Source organism: Erithacus rubecula (assembly GCF_903797595.1).
Source record: "Erithacus rubecula genome assembly, chromosome: 1".
Classification (NCBI taxonomy): Eukaryota; Metazoa; Chordata; class Aves; order Passeriformes; family Muscicapidae; genus Erithacus; species Erithacus rubecula.
Genome location: NC_136658.1, coordinates 18,428,429 through 18,445,106, shown reverse-complemented (window position 1 = coordinate 18,445,106; position 16,678 = coordinate 18,428,429). Strand labels below are relative to the sequence as shown.

Genomic DNA, 16,678 nt, shown 5'->3' with positions numbered 1-16,678 from the left:
ACTCTATAAAAACAGAATGAATGTTGGTGGCCTTGCTCTCAAACATCAGTATTGAGAAGAAACTGCAAGTGAGTTAAGAATGCTTCTACCCTTTAGACAGTTAGCAGGAAACACAATGTGATACAGGGCTCCTGGGCTGCTAAAGATATCTTTTCAGGAAACTCTCCAGTGCAGTGAGCTTATGTGTTAAAAAAGAAATGTGTAAGCTTGGTGTAAAATAAAATTTTCTTCCTAAAACTTTGGTCAATAATTTTTTACCAATATGTAAAAGGAAATACATGGTAAATATAAAAATATTATTAGCAGCATAATTTATTAAAATAACATGTCTTGCAAACCTGTGCATGTGTGATAAAAATATCAAATGATTGTCTGAAGTAAATATTCAGATAAAGCTGGAGAAAGGTGATAATATTTTCATTCATATTCAGCATGAATCACATTGATTTCAAAGAAAAACACCAGTATGCTTAACTAGTGAGTTACAATATTTAATCACTAATCCTTTGAAAAACACCAAAAACTATTTTATGTGCTGGTTAGTAGATGATATCCAGAACTTCCAAGTGGCACCAATAGATAGATTGTTTCTGGCCATAATGGCATCTAAAATGAACTTACGAAACTTTGTCCCCCTCAGAGTTTTTTTCTGTCCTGGTCAGGCACTTGTAGAAGAAACTGCTAAAAATGTGCGTACGGTCAGCAACATGCTTTGGTGCCTTCTCCAATAACAGATATCTACCAAAGGAAAAAAAACAAACCAAGAAAATTATTAAATTCTAGTTCTAGAAACTACTGTCACTGCTAAAAAGAAGGGCAGTTATTCTAATGACTTATTATGCTCAGGTTATGCTGAGTATCAGCTGCCTTCACAGCCACTAATCATGCCAAATTTTTCTATTTTAACTGTTCACATTGGGTGCACATCAGAGTATGTAACAGCCAAGCACCTACTAAGAATATAGTTATTTTTTCCTTCAGTTTTTCTGGATTTTTCTCCATTTTTTCTGATATTTTTTCTCCAATTTTCAAGCTTCTGACTTTATTTTGAAAGTTAGCACCTAGCCCTTACAATTAAGAGAGACTTGAAAACTTGAAGTGTAAACCTATGGAGTGTTATACTTGTACATAATCAAAAATCATGAACAGGTCAGTTAAATTGTCCATTTCATTTTTGCAGGCTATGCATGGGAAAGCTAATACCCATTATTTCACTGCTGATAATTTTATTATAAACATCAGCTTCAGTGTTTATTTTGTCACTCTAGAAGGCCAAAGCTCTCATAATTGCTGCTATCCTAAACAAGGTGCCTCCAGCTTCACCTGATGAATTGGGTAACAGTCATCCATGACATTGCTTGCAACGGAATGAAAACTGAGAATGTGGGAAGTCTTAACCAATTTTAAAAGCAGAGGGCTTTCTACAACAATTGCATTAAGTTCTTTTATTTAAATCTTCATTTTCTGTTGAGAGGCTACAGCTATTCATTACTTAGTTCTAGTTTAGAGAAAAATACAAGTGACTTTGCTATAAAACCCCACTGAAACACTGTTACACATTTAATTTTCCTATCCTCTAGACAAGGTTTCCTATTGCTCACAGTTCTTGCACCAATCTGGATGCCAAATAAAATGCAATTCCTGCTACCAAGCTTCTAAAGAACCAGAATTCTTCTTAGGCCTAAGTCAGCAGAGGGAAAATAAACCACAGCTTTAGGGACTGCTGGCCACAAGGCCAGCTCTTGAAAAACTGCTTTCACAAGCAACTTTAGCATGATGGCTTGGAGTAACCAAGCCAAGCACAACTTTGTCAAGATGTATCAGCTGTGTTCCTTTCTGCAGATCTGCATCAGAAGAATACCTGAAATTCTTGCATAAAATAGCAGAGGATGGTCCACTTCATGCAAACTCAGTAAGTAAAATACTACTACAGACCCTCTATTTTTTCAACTGCCTACTTAAAACTTTCTGTTCTGTAAGATCACCAATAAGCATTTTTCCTATAGTTATTCTGTCTGGCTTTTTTCACAGCCCTTCAGAGGGACAAAACCAATGAAAATAAAACAAATGAAACTGCTAAGAACACAAAAAAAAGCTTTTTAAAAAAGTTCAACATCTAATCCATCACACTGTTACTTCTGAAATTATTGTATTTAGCAACCACCATTTGTAGTAACATTCAAGTCCACATCATGCCCCAAAGAGTGTGAAGCACACAAGGACTGAGATTACTTACTTAAGATAGAAATCAATGATGACATCATTGAGAAACTCTCCATATTCTAAGCACTCTAGGTCTTCTCTTGTGACTCCCAGTCCTCCCTTTGCAGGTGGGGGTGGATAAACAATTAAACTAGAAAACAAACCAAGTCATAACAGTGACAAACTAATACATGGCATTGTTCTGAGTATGGCTGTCTTACATGTAGATTTTCTAGAAAACCTGTGGAAAGGAGTAGTTCTCAAAACTTTACTATTTCCTCCTCCAACATTCAGGTGTTACAAAAGAAGTATCACCCCAATGCACTCTGAAACTTTGATAAAAGCTTTAGAAAAGCAGACTAATTTTTGTCTTGATACTGTTTTTCTATTTTTGAAAAAGGTATTTGAAAAATTACTGTATGAAATGTGAAGAAATATTAGAGGACAAACGGTTATAAAAAGATTGAGTGTAACTGAACAGTAAAAGAAAACATTGCTCAGATTTAATAAAAAGTTAGCTTAAGTTAGTAAGTTTTGCTAAGAGACTTAAATGGATACTGACAGAACCCATGAGATCCCCACCCTCCATGTTATGACCTTGTAGTCATAGACAGATTTGCTCTAATTTTTGAGACTGCCATCCTATAACACATCAATATTGTCTTTTAACAGGTAACTACACTGTTATTTGATGATATTTTAGATTTGAAAAGAGACTTTTATACAACACTTTCAAATCAACTAGAGAATGGCAGGTGAGGGCTTTTATTCCAGTAATAATTTACTCAATTTCTTATATTTTCCCTTTCTCATTTAAATGAAAAACACTTACTTCTTAACTGTTCCCATTTCTCTTACTTCTTTCCATTCTTCATTCAGTGCAGAGGACAAAGAAATACAATAGCAGCCACTATTCTGCTTATTTGCAAGGGCATAACTGGGCCTGATCACTTTTAGCCTTGATTCCTATTAGAAAAACACAAACAATTGTAAAAAGCTTTATACAGCTTGATACATAAAACACAACATGCAAAACCCAAGTCTAAAACCCACAGGAGTACCCTGCACCACTGAAGAGGATTCTTGCTGGAGATCCAAAGTATAAGCTTGCTTTGGTATCTGGGCAAACATGCCATTGCTCAGACAACTAAAACGTTATAAATATTTAAAAAAATAATGATAGATCTTAATTCATAATCTCTCTTGAACTATTCAAGCATTATTCAGCCAAGTCAACCAGAAATGGTTTTGGAGAAGAAACAGGAAAGAGTGGAGACAAGTATCAGACTGTCTTACCAGGAGCTGTAGATGCTTGGAAGGTTTGCAAATCTAGTCCTTGAACAATTTGCCTAAAAACAATACATATTTGAGCTGCCTGGCTTCCTTTTAAAGTTTTCTTTCCCTAATTTTATGGACCAGCTTGATCTGCCATCTCTTGTCTTTTTATTGGTGGGAACAAATATATGTAATTTCTGTGTGACAATGATGTGGGGCTGGGTTTAGACATTTACTCAGGAGGTTAAACCAAGACAGCACATTAACTTGCACAGATTCATCTCCCCAGCAGTCTGGGGAATAATTGAGCATTTTCAAGCCGTGGCAACCCCATAAGGACATGTGAAGTTGTCTGGAGAGCCATTCACACAGTTCCTCCTCTGCTGCACTTCCAGATGAACTAAAATAATGGTTCCATTACTCATTACTTGATTAACTTCCTGCTTGCTGCCCTACAGACAGCAGAACACCCCTGTGGTTCTAAATTTACACAGCCATGAATCGATCTAAAGCACTGATACTTGTCACAAACTGATGAGGTCTATCCCTCTATGGTCACAAATCTAGCTGACTGCAAATTCTGGAGTAATCATGACTGGGGTTTTTTTCAGCTACGAATTAAGAAAGCAAGCCAACCTAAAATGTACTCAAATGCATGAATGCCAACCAGTGGTGGTGAATGAAGAAACAACTATCCACTAACCTGAACTGCAGGCTCATGAGCACCTGAGGTAATCTCTTTTGGCATGTATTGCTTTAGTAGATCCTTATTACATCTCATGAAAGAGCTTTCTTCAGGAGGAAGATCCTTAAACAAGGGTAATGCTTGTTTCAAAGATAAAAACTCAGCAAGATCTGGTGCTCTGTTCCTCTTGCTGACACATACAATCAGTTCAGTCAGTCTTTCTTCTTCCCATTCTGTGAGTGGTTGAGACAGTTCAAAAAATACAAATTCATTGGATTTAGCTGGGAAAAGGAGAGAATGGATAATATTAATTATTAGATTATGTGATAGAAGCCTGTCTGAACACCCACAAAAGAACTTAGAGAGACAATGGCAGGAGGAGAAGCCCAAACAATACCCTGCCAGGTTCATCACAGGGACCCATCAGCCCACATAAGTCCCACTTTCACAGGCCCAGAGGGGCACAGCAAAATGGCAGGTAGGAACCCAAATTAAGGACTGAGAAACAGACACACAATCAGAGCCCTTCCCAGGGCTGTCCCAGGAGAGTCTCAGCCCAAAGGTCCAGACCCAAAACCCATCAACCTAAGTCCATGCCAGAACAGTTTTTGGACTGAAAGGGGGTTACTACTGACATGTATAGCACACATGATGGAAATGCAGTGGCAGAGCATTTTGGGATTGCACAAGACTAAATATAGGTTGTTTAAGGAAAAACCCAAAGGCAGCAAATAGAGACATTCAGGTAATTCAGGGAAGAAGTAGTATGGGCAAAGAGAGGATAAAGGGCGTAAGAAGGACCAGTCACATTTTAATACTTTGCTGGTCAGTGCACTTGTCTGGCCATGCATAAGCATGGACCAGAACAACCTATCCTTGTCTTCTTATTAAAGTCCTGTCTAACTCTCCTGGCTGAGAAACTCCTCTGACTCCTCTCAGGCTGTCACATCCACCATGCTAGATTTTCCTCTAATATTAACACATGAAGGCAGCAGAGCAAAATCATAGTAACCATTTCCACAATCCACAAAACCACCACTGATTTTTTTTCAACAAGTCTCTAAAAATATGTCACAACATTCACATTACTATTCAAAATTAAAAGGTGTAAAATAGTCAAACACAGAAATATAATAAAATCTCCTGATGGTTTATCCAACAAGAATGTAGCCAATGCAAATAAACCTAATATTAAAAGATGCCTTGCAACTTCACATTCCACTAATTTCACTGAGAACTGTGACTACAGAAGGTACAAGTAACTTCAATGAACTTGCATCAACTAAAGGCAGCCTTCTGCTAAAACTTCATTCAGTATTTTGCTTCAAACTACTTGTACTCCTTACGTAAAGCTGCCACTACTTATAAATTTTCATCATACAGGAGGTGACTGTACAGGGAATGCACACTATTAAATGTCACATAGACAATGCTGACATCATCTTTTTCATAGATGCTATTTGCAATGATTTTGCTTATGTAAAAACCTTGTATGATTGTGCCACTTGTAAGAATATGTGAGCCAAAGTTACACTCTTTTTTTACAGAGTTTCATGCTAGAAAACCAAATACAATGAGTCCATAGTACCCTAAGACTAAACTGCCCATTTGGCCTTTAGTGGAAATTTTCTTCAATAATAATGCAATGGCTCACTGCAGTCTTGTCAAAGGTCAACTCAATCTTTACTTGCCAAGCCCTTTGTTTAGCATATACCATACTCAAGAGTAAGGGTATTTAAAACAGCCACGTATTTTAAAGGGAGAGATGCTTTATACACAGGTCTGGTTTCAGAAGGACTTCTGACAGAGGCTACAATTAAATTGGTTTGAATATTTTTCTTAAATAGCAGTACTTTAGAATTACATGATATTAAGGTTTTTTCTTTCAAATAAAAGTACATTCTAGAAAAGCATAACTAACCAACTTATCTACACTGGTACAGCCTCACCTTGAGTACATGTGTGCAATTTTGGGCACCACAATATAAAAATGACATTAAGCTATCAGAGAGATGCAGAGGAGGGCCACAAAGATGGCAAAGGGCCTTGAGGGGAAGTCATACAAGAAGCAGGTGAGATCACTTGGTCTATTCAGCCTGGAGAAGAGGAAACTGAGGGGAGGCCTCACTACAGTTACACCCTCCTCATGAGGGGAAGAGGAGGGACAGGCACTGATGTCTTCTCTGTAGTGACCAGTGGCAGAACCCACAGGAATGGTCTGAAGCTGAGTCAGGGGGAGGGTTAGATTGGGTATTAGGAAAAGGTTCTTCACCCAGAAGGTGGCTGGGCACTGGAACAGGCTCCCCTGGGAAGTGGTCACAGGGCCAGCCTGACAGAGTTCAAGGAACATTTGGACAATGCTGTCAGGTATATGTTGTGATTCTTGGGGATAGCGCTGTGCAGGAATTGGACTCAATGGTCCTTCCAACTCAGCATATTTTCTCATTCTGTGATCTTTAAAATGCTATAGGCTTTCCGCTGCATTCAAAAAACACAGCTGTAAAACAAGCATTTTACTGACATGACCTCTTCATTGCACTTAAGGAAAACAATTACTCACATGGCTCGCTGGTAACCAACTTTCCCATCTGGGTTTCAATCTTTTCTACATAATCCACAGACAACCAAAGAAAAATAATTGTTGAAGAACAGCCACCATTGCTTTTCCACCAGCCAAATCTTCTCAGATCCAGTGTATCCACTGTCAGGTGAATGTTCTCAAGAGACACTGTATAAAATGGAATTAAAAAAAACCAGTTACCTCAATCTGTGTAAAACGAAGTTACCAAATCATAACACAAAAATCTAAATATCTGCGTGCAGAATTCTTCCTGAAAAAAGTAGCTTTTATCCTCAAAATAAGCACAGCAAATATCCTAAAAATATGGAAAAAATAATACTGCAAATCATTAATTCCTATTTGCTTTCAGTCAACTCAACTTAGAGCTGCTCATAATCCTTTTCCTACCACATATCATCTTAGAAAATCGACTAAAAACAAATGTACAGTTATATTCCTCTTCAAACTCATACATTTTTGTAAACCTAAGGATCTAAAATGCTAATTTGAAAAGTTCAATGTTTCACCTCAAAAACACACATAGTCATATCTATTATGGTTCAAGACCTAAAGTATGCAGGAATATGGGAGGCAAGCCATTAAAACTACAAATTCACCTTAAAAATACAAGATGATGATAAATTAATGCTTACACTAGAGACACCAAAACTTTTATTCATTGAAAAACATGAAAAATTAAAAACTAATATATTTCTGAAAGATTATAAATTATTCATAACAGAAATACACACCTGTTTTAATGCAAAACTTTAGAGATAAAATTAAGAAAAGGCTAAAGAAAAAAATTATCTTACCCTGAAATGGGATCACAATATTTTTCATTGTGAACTGAAATAAGATTTTTAAAAATAAGTTAGTTTGTATTTTAAATATTGATTAAAATAGTATATGGATTTTTAAAAATCTGCATATCTTTCCTTATAGTGAAATAAACAGAACATAATAAAATAGAATCATTCAGGTTAGAAAACACCATTAAGCTCAAATCAAATATGCTTAGTTTGAGAATTCATATTGCCTATAACACCTAAAAACATTCCTAAAGACATTGCAGAATCTAAATAATAGCAAGTAACTTTCAGAGATGCAAGGCATTGAGAAATAAGCACAAAGTAACAGAACTTCCTATAGGCTCCTTAAAAAGAAGGGAAAAGAAGAACACTTGGGACAGAAGGAGTAAAAGCAACCCATGAGAAGCTGTCAGGTGCACTGCTTTAAGAACATGATAGAAATAGTTAACTTTATGCTGGTATTACTTTACATTAATCTTTGAATTAAAGGCCTTTAAAGATTCCACTTGCACTGCTGCTATGTTAAAGAGCCTTTGCTAAATAAAAAATGCTTTATTGTCACTTTGACCAAAAGGTTATATGTATTAACAAAGGAAGTTTCCACTGTGGCATCACAGTAGGCACAAAGTTGTGTTTCCCAAGGAAAATTTCTACTTTATACCTAACAGCATTGAGTATAAAATTATTTCAGCTCATCCTTCAAATTTTTCATATTAATTTAGAAAATTTCCATGAAATGTTTTTGTAACTGCTATTTTTTGAGAAGCTGAAATTGCTCTTACAATCCAGTATTTCAAAACATCTTACTGAAGGTAAAAGAAGATATGCAGGTTCAAACACCACCTATTCAATTGCAATATACAGAATGAACCTGGTCAAAGGCCTGTTAAAACACCTGGAGCTAGTGCTCCATTTAAAAAACATCTTCACTTCTGTTTCTATACCCTGTGAATAGCACATAATAGAACAACTTACCCTAGCAGGACCTGTTGAAAAACACTTAAATTTCCCAATGTGTAGTCTATCAAATTCAACATCCAATGCCAGGTTTGTCTCTTTTCTAGGTGTGCTTCGAGAAGGTAAGCTGAGAGGACATTCATCTTCAATTGACTCAGCTAAAAACTGAAAAAAAAAGTGTATTTACTACAGGACTTGTCATGTATGCCCCTCCTGTAACCTGAGGAATACTTTTTCCTTCATGTTTGTAAGAGTTGACTCCCAAAGCCAGCTACCACTTAAAAATTTCATATTAAAAAGTTCTAAGTATTATTACATCCGTTACTGACAATTTCCTTAAGGGTCTAACAGCATCTTGATATACCTCCATTACCAAGACATGATCTGTGCTCTTGACTTGGTTCTAAACCTGTAAAAACTCAAACACCAGAGCAACAAAATAACACCCTTCTCTTCATAGCAAAGCTTCAGGATCCATTTCAATGTTTATGATTGAATTGATTCATCTGCAGCAATGACTCTTCTGACTTGCTTCAGGATTACAGAGATAACCCAGATCCAGGTCAAAGGAAGTAGCCAAAGGCTAATCAAGTTCAAAATGGGGCAAATAACCTTTATGACTACTTTTAGATTCAAGTTCTACAGCTAGCCCATCAGGAAAGGGACCTTCACCTTATCTCTGTCTGCTGTCAATGAAGATCCTTGAACTTCTATAAACACTGAATTACAACAGAGAATTGTATGACAAAAAGAAACTGATCAACAGTGAGTGGAAACATTTTTCCATAGATGTATCTTCATTATGTCTGTTTCTACTTCAGGTTACTATTTGATCTTCCTATTTTCTGATATTAAATATTTCCAAATGTTTATTATCAAAGTATGAAATAGGAATTGTGTGTAGCAAAAATATCCAAGTTTCAGAATCAGAGATATTCTCTGAAGACTATCTAGTATTCTAGCTGTGAAATAAAATTAGTGCAAATTCTGCTTGTGGCTGGGACCATAATCAACAATCATTTTCTATAACTAATATTACAGGCTTGGCATAACAATACATAGGCCAAAAACTGTAGTACCTGCTCTGTGCGACCTTTCATCTTGTCTTCTAATTGCCTGGCTGAGAAACAGATGTCAGACTCCTGGTCTGTTTCTTTATTTTCAGTGATATTAGCCTGCACCAGCTCTGTGCATTGTAGTTCAGATGGTCCATCTTCATCATCACTGGAAAGGATGACTAAAGAGGAAGAAAGAAGTATACATATACTACAAATTACAGACTTGAGAATGTTTTATTCCTTGTGGATGTCAGACAAGTAAAGAATTCTGTGTTGTGGCACATGATATCAAAGTACTGCTCAAACCAGTCAAGATCTGTGTGAATTCAACAACACTGCTCTGCATCTTTATGAACACCTTATATACTAGATCCTCAAAACTATTAGGCTGTTAAATAAGACAAAGCACAGCTGCTTCAAAGAAGAAAGTAATTTTTCTCAGTTTTAGCAGCATTAAAAAGTAAAAGCTCAGTTTTTCTATAGCCACAAAATCAGCTGAAAAAAGAGTATTGGAATTTGAAAGTCTTGCTGTCTATCCTGTTTCTCAGGTAAAACATCCTAACAATAGGCACTATTCTCTAACCTGCACAATGCATTACAAACAACAGGATGGCTACCTTCAATCTTTTGTTCCCTGTGTCTCAACCAGCCAGTTATGCTTGAGTTCTCCTAGTACCTAAGTGTACCACCAGTAATTGTCATCAGCACAGACACAGTACATACTTGGGTCAATGGAAACAAGTTGCTGATTACCCCTGCAGATTCTGCTCCGCAGCTGGCTCAGGTATTCTGATTTGTCCATATTTAATTTCCTGATCGTACTAACTTGTGGTGAAATCACATCCTCACTGGCTGCAGAAAGTTTCTTTGACAAATTTCTGGAAGGAAACTCTGAGGCTGAGTCCTCTGTGTGGCTGTGAGTAGGGCTTAAATGGTTGTGGGTGGAAGTGTCTTTAGAGTCTCTTTCTGCTGAAGAGTCTGGCACCAGAATAGGATTAGATCTGTGATCTTGTCCATCCTCACAGGATTCTCTGCAGCCAGCAGACTGAGTTGAACTCAAACTTTGCTTTTTCTAGAAACAGGAATCAGAGACAGGATGTAAGTTTATTACTTGACATTTCTCGACAGTTCAGATCAGTGATCACTGACATTAGCTGTGTGCTAGAAAAAACAATTATAGCTTAACACAGTGACATTTAATGCTCAGCTCAGGATAATTTATCCCTCCTTGTGGCACCTCCTCGCATTCCAAAGACTATTATTACATAAAGGCATGAGAGACAACATTTTAAAAGGCTAAAATTACCCCTATTCAAACTTAACAAGGAACTTTTTCTGATTTTTAGCAGCTCTGTCAGTGCCAGACATGGAGAGGCCAATAATCAGTGCTTTCCAAAAGTGTGGCTTAGTCAACTGGGTTTAACAGGTTTGGTAACTGCTTGTCTCTGTAAGGTTTAAATCAGAAGACTACAGAGACACCTTTATTGCTTATATTCAAATGCTTGAATATAAATCACACTTTCTACTTGACTGATTCACTCAGTCTTTTATTTATTGGGGTTTTTTGCCAAATACTAATGATGGATAAGAAGGAAACTTCAGGGAATAGCACAATAGACTAAGAAGGAAGCAAAAAGATGACATCTGCAAGATTTCAATAGCCTCAGGTATACCTTGCAGTTTTGCTGTTAATGCCCCTAAATAGTCCCTAATTCTAAATCACCTGTGAAAGAAGCTTCACTTAAGTAGCTAGATGAATTATTTTCAAAACTGTTTGAATCCATGCTCCTGTCTGAAGGAAACAGTCATTCATCTTTCACAACCTTCCTGCTACAATAACCACATAGTGATGATGTGGACAGAAGAACATTTATTCACTCCTTGTGATGCATTACTAAACTACTTTGCCTCAACAGGTAATACCTGCTAACATACCTGTATAATAAATCCTATTTATTGGCATAATCCTTCAATTTGGGATGTTGCTGTTGAAGTGTGTGAGAATGTGTGCTAAAATTAAATGCAACTCACAGAGAGTACAAGTGACTTTTGTGGAATGTGTGCATTACAATCATCAGAAATATGGCCACTGTATCTTCTTTTCCTTTTCTCAGAATCAAAAGAGCCTGATTTCTTCTGACTAAGAGTAGTGCTGTTCATGTGTCTGCTCCTCTTCTCCTGTTCACCACAGTGTTTGTTTTCTGCGTCACAAAAAAAAAAAAAACAAAAGTAATTTAACATATTGCCCTTAAAAACCCTTACATTTCTTCATATTGTGTCTTCATATAAAAATGTATGGAAGCAGGTATCCTCCACAATAAGTTCTTTAATTGCAAGTGGCTGCCAATACACATTCCCTAAAATTATTACTATTTTTGTATAATTAGTCAAGGGTATAACCAAATTCACAGCTCCTTTCCAAACAAAAAATAGCACTTTCCAGTCTTTATCTTCTGCCAAATGCAATATTCTCAATGTCCTGTTGTAATCTGTAAATATTAGTAACCAGCATACAAAGACAGCACATTATGCCTGGAGAGTGTGCAAAGAGGTTGTAATTCCTCAGCAGTGAAAGCAAATATTGTCCAGCATTAATATTTTAGCAGGGTTCACAAATCACTTGAGGATTCTTAATGGATTACATTTTTTAGTTATAAGAACTTTTAGAAAATTAAGATTATAAAAATGCAGTGAGGTTGCACACAGTCATTTTTCTTCCACAGATTTGATTCACCATAGCTTTGTTTTTATTTAAAATCATGCATTTGATATATTTTTACTGTATCTGTAAAAAAATAAGCATTGAGGAAACACATACACTGTGTGCAACACCTCAATTTATTTCTGTGCTCTCCTCCCAATACTCAAGTAAAAAAGGAAAACATTTCAACACTCTCCAAAATTCATACTCAACTGCCAGATGGCTGCTCACTACAGACCTTTCTTCTGCAGCTCTCGTCTTCTGAAAGTGACAGCATTAGGTTTTTCTAGTTCCTTAGAAGCCTTGGTCAATTTACACAGTTCATCATCTGCCTTTCTCAGGCAATGTTCAGACCTGTAAATAATATTAACTATGACTTATCTTTAATTTTGAAATAATACTAAATAAAAATCCCAACAGAAACAAGAGTTGATCAGACTTCAAACTTCTGCCTCTTCCATAAACATGAGGACCTTGCCAAATGAAACACAAATTCAGTCCAGTCATGGAAATACACAGATACTCTAAGATTTTTAATGAAACAAATGCTTCTAAAAAGTATGAGAATCTGACATGCTTGAGATCAGACACTGAAACATTTTGCTGTTAGGAATGACTGCAATAAGAACACATAAGAAAAAAAGAGAAAAGTCAGTTGATTATCCTTGCTTTTGTAAATGAATATGGTGATGCAGTATATTTTTAACTTAGATTCAGAACTGCTGATAGAATCCATTGAGTAAGACCCTGAAAAGTGAAATTATTTGAACTAGAAATTCTTGCTCAAAGGGGCCTGAAACAGTAACTTTAAAGGTGGTGAAAAGGATGGGAGATGATAGAAAGAAACAGAGAAGGATTACAGTAGTTAATACAAATGGATTTTGTGTTCATCATTTCATAATGTGTTCTACAGAATGTTGTGGTCTCAAATTTGCAAAGAGCCAAATGATCCTCACAATGCCTGATATCACTGAAAAACTTCAACTCCTAAAAATCATCACCCACCACAGCAAAAACCAAACATTCTCAACATCTCTAACCAGACAACCAAAACTGATGAACATTGGAACAGATGACAACTTTTTAGTGACCCATCTGTAAAATGGAGTATCAGTGCTCTTTGAGAATTCAGAACAGACAAAGGTTTCTGGAGTGCTCCAATACTACTGTGATGAGCACTGTGAAAAAATTACTGGTGATCTTTCCATTCACAAAGAATCATGAACTGGACCACATACAGAAGTAGTTTCCAGTAAGTGCTATTGTTCATTCTGTACACAGAACAGGACAGTCTTCCATAGACTAGACAGGTCAATATAGAAAACTTTATACTTCTCTCTCAACTAAAATATTTATATGTATAACAGGTGTATAGATTTGACCATCTTAAAAGACCACACAAAACCAAGTATTTTTCAGCATTTGTTTGACATCATCACAATTCAGGGTATTTAACAACAGAAAGCACCTGAACAGGCCTGTTGCACCTAATAGATTTTCCTAAACATATTTGTTTTATACATGAATTCTGCACATTTTTTTTAATTCCAGTTTTACTGATAATTCAGTTTAAAATACACCCCTTAACAGATATATGCATTGCTATGAAGCTATGGCAATATATATTGTAAAGTATTCTTAACAACCATGGGAAACAAATACTGTAAACTCTAAGGTTCTTTACATTTAAAACCTACCTCAAATTCATTAGTTATCCTGACAGGTCAGTGCTCACTTTAATAAATGCATTTCACATTGGGTTGCAGTAAAGCAACAAAAATCCACCCATTCTGTAATACAAAGAACAAGAATGGAAAGAGAGATCTGGCACTAAGTTCTAGCTGGTAGAGATAACTTACTACCACCCCAAATTCTTTGACTTGACCTGAAATTTCCATAGTATAAGACTAGCACAATTTTCAGCAATACAAAGCCACATTCTAGCTACTCTGATGGTACAGAAGGCTCTCTGTATGACCATGTGCACACATATGCATAACACTTGGAAGGGGGGAGTTTTTATTATTCTCCTCCAAAGAAGAGACCCCAAAAGAATCAGTGCCAAGTGCATGTAATGCACTGACTTTACTTACAGATATGTAAGGATCAGAACCAGGATCAAGCTATGACTTTGTAACTCCTAAATTCTCCATTTCCAATTTGATATATATTACAAATTGCACAAAAGTGCTAGTCACTGGGGAAGGGTAAAAATCATCCTAATGTTGGTTCCTGACAAAAAAAACCTTTTACACCATACATTAGAAAATCATACAACAGGCACAGAATATGAATCAGTCAAACAATGAACCACTCCAAATCTAAAGCAAGCTGAGTTCACAACTACTAGAAAAACTACTAGCTCAAACCATTATTGTGCTTAATATGTGATGTTGTGCTTCAGATATGAGCCAGAAAACATACATAAGATGTACCCTCAGATTTAGAAGGTTAAATACAAGAGTTCACGTTTTCCTCTCTATAAATCCACTACCTCACATCACCCAAAACTTCACATAACTTTACAAAGTGAAAAAATCAGATACTAAAAAATTAGTCTTATTTTGCAATAAAACAAAACCAAAAAACTCCAAAAATCTAAATTCACAACAATCCAAACACCTCACACTTCAGCCAGCTTTAAGTTACAGGAAATTATTAGCAACAAATACAATCCTTTAAAATCAGACAGCCTAATAAACTGTTCTCTTAATCTCATTTAAATTGAAGCTTTGTCAGGTTAACTTAAGCACTAATGGGCAACCCAATAGGAAAAAAAACCCCAAAAAACAATTAATTTTAGTTCTCTAAGATGTTGATGTATCAGAATGAGAAATATGACTGACTTTTCTCAATTGTAACCTGAGAACTGTTAATCACTCCTGCCTTCAAGTAAAACCCCCACATCATTCTTCTCTTCTTCATCTTTCTACTGTCTTCCTCAGAATCTCCTGTTATTTTTTCCTGTGAAAAATTTACTGTTGAGTGAAGATGTAGGCATAGCAGACAAAAGGAGACAGCTTACTTTGAATGCAACTGCCACCTTAAACCAAAACAGATGTTATCTAATTCTAATATCTGATTTCTCCAAGTTTTATGTCAAACATTACACTGTGATGCTCAGTCAACCTAAATATAGGAAGAAAAGATGAAAAGTAGATGTTAAGTGAAAAGAGGACACACGCAGCCCTTAACCAAAGCCACCCTGTTAGGAATACTGAGACCACCAGTTAATGTGAAAATAAATTATCACAGAGAGGAATTTGGAGATATTTTGCAAAAAAAGTTATTTTAAATCATGCTAGAACACTAACGCCAACAGGACAGCAAGATGGTGGTTCTGGACACAAAACCAATTTAGATGAGCTTGAATTACTTGTGTTTCTTCCCAAATCAACACAGTGATGCACTGAAAGCAGAAATCCTTCTAAGAAAGTAAAGCAGCCTTTTACCAGGTCCACCAACCCAGAACAAATGTAATGTTAAAATGGCTCATTGGAGAAGCATGTTAATTTACACTCAGGAAACTGATCTCCTGACTCAAGACAAGAGTAGAACAAGAGCTGTTTCAGGGAATTGTGAAGTTGAGTTATTTCAGGAAGACTGGCAAAATCAGCAGTGAGTAACATACCTTTCAGAAAGAAAAGAACTTTCATGAGGAGAACTTAATGTTTGACATGTCTGTAGGCTGGCAACAGCTGAGGAGGGTGGTTGGCCCGATTGCAATTTGGCAGCAGCAGGTAAATTTGCATCAGTTATTACATGGCTGTCTATGTACTTTCTTCCAATTTTCGTACTCAGGATGTTCGTCAAGATAACTTTGGGTTGCCTGCCATACATATAACAGTGAATCATAAGTTCTGCACTAAAATCTAGAGAAACAAACTTGTTAAATTCAGGTATTCTAGAGGCTTGATAATTAGTCATCAATATTTTTAGTCCCTTAGAGGCAAAAAAAAAAAAAAAACCCAACCCAAAAAAATCCCAAAACAACTCGGTAAGAAATTTCAAATACAAGGAGAGCAGATAAACACAAAATAAGACCAGGGTAAGAAAAACTAGCCAGGTAATTTTACCTTAGCCAGATACTATACACACTGCATTGCCTCTAACATATCATGCAGCAGTGTTTAAAAACTCACAAATATTTATCTCTAAACAGCTTTCATGTAGTATCTGCACACATTTTTCAGAACTCTGGAACAAACAATCTTAATTTTCCTGTGAACAAGAAGCCTCCAGTAAAACAGAGCAAATTTTCTAAAGCACTTAGAGAGCAGGCAGAAAAGCAGCATGTATACAAAAGGTAGCATCAGATTTTATTCCACTCCTCAACTATGAGGTAGCACTCTACAGCATAGCAAGACCCAGAAAAATAACCCCAGGTGTTAAAACAGACAATCATCAAAAATAAGCCAAGCAGAAATA

General features: G+C 36.3%; 1 protein-coding gene across 1 annotated transcript in view; it reads right to left on the bottom strand.

Annotated features, from left to right (window-relative positions):
- SENP7 (SUMO specific peptidase 7) overlaps positions 1-16,678 on the bottom strand; it is a 39,024-nt gene that overhangs the window by 8,368 nt on the left and 13,978 nt on the right. Inside the window, exons 6-17 of the mRNA XM_079298930.1 lie at positions 15,882-16,079; positions 12,489-12,604; positions 11,581-11,750; positions 10,273-10,621; positions 9,571-9,728; positions 8,510-8,656; positions 7,538-7,571; positions 6,723-6,890; positions 4,181-4,443; positions 3,035-3,168; positions 2,237-2,353; positions 622-738 (exon numbers count right to left, since the gene is read on the bottom strand). Of these exons, the coding sequence (XP_079155056.1) occupies positions 622-738; positions 2,237-2,353; positions 3,035-3,168; positions 4,181-4,443; positions 6,723-6,890; positions 7,538-7,571; positions 8,510-8,656; positions 9,571-9,728; positions 10,273-10,621; positions 11,581-11,750; positions 12,489-12,604; positions 15,882-16,079 (1,971 nt within the window). The remainder of the gene's footprint in view (positions 1-621; positions 739-2,236; positions 2,354-3,034; positions 3,169-4,180; positions 4,444-6,722; positions 6,891-7,537; positions 7,572-8,509; positions 8,657-9,570; positions 9,729-10,272; positions 10,622-11,580; positions 11,751-12,488; positions 12,605-15,881; positions 16,080-16,678) is intronic.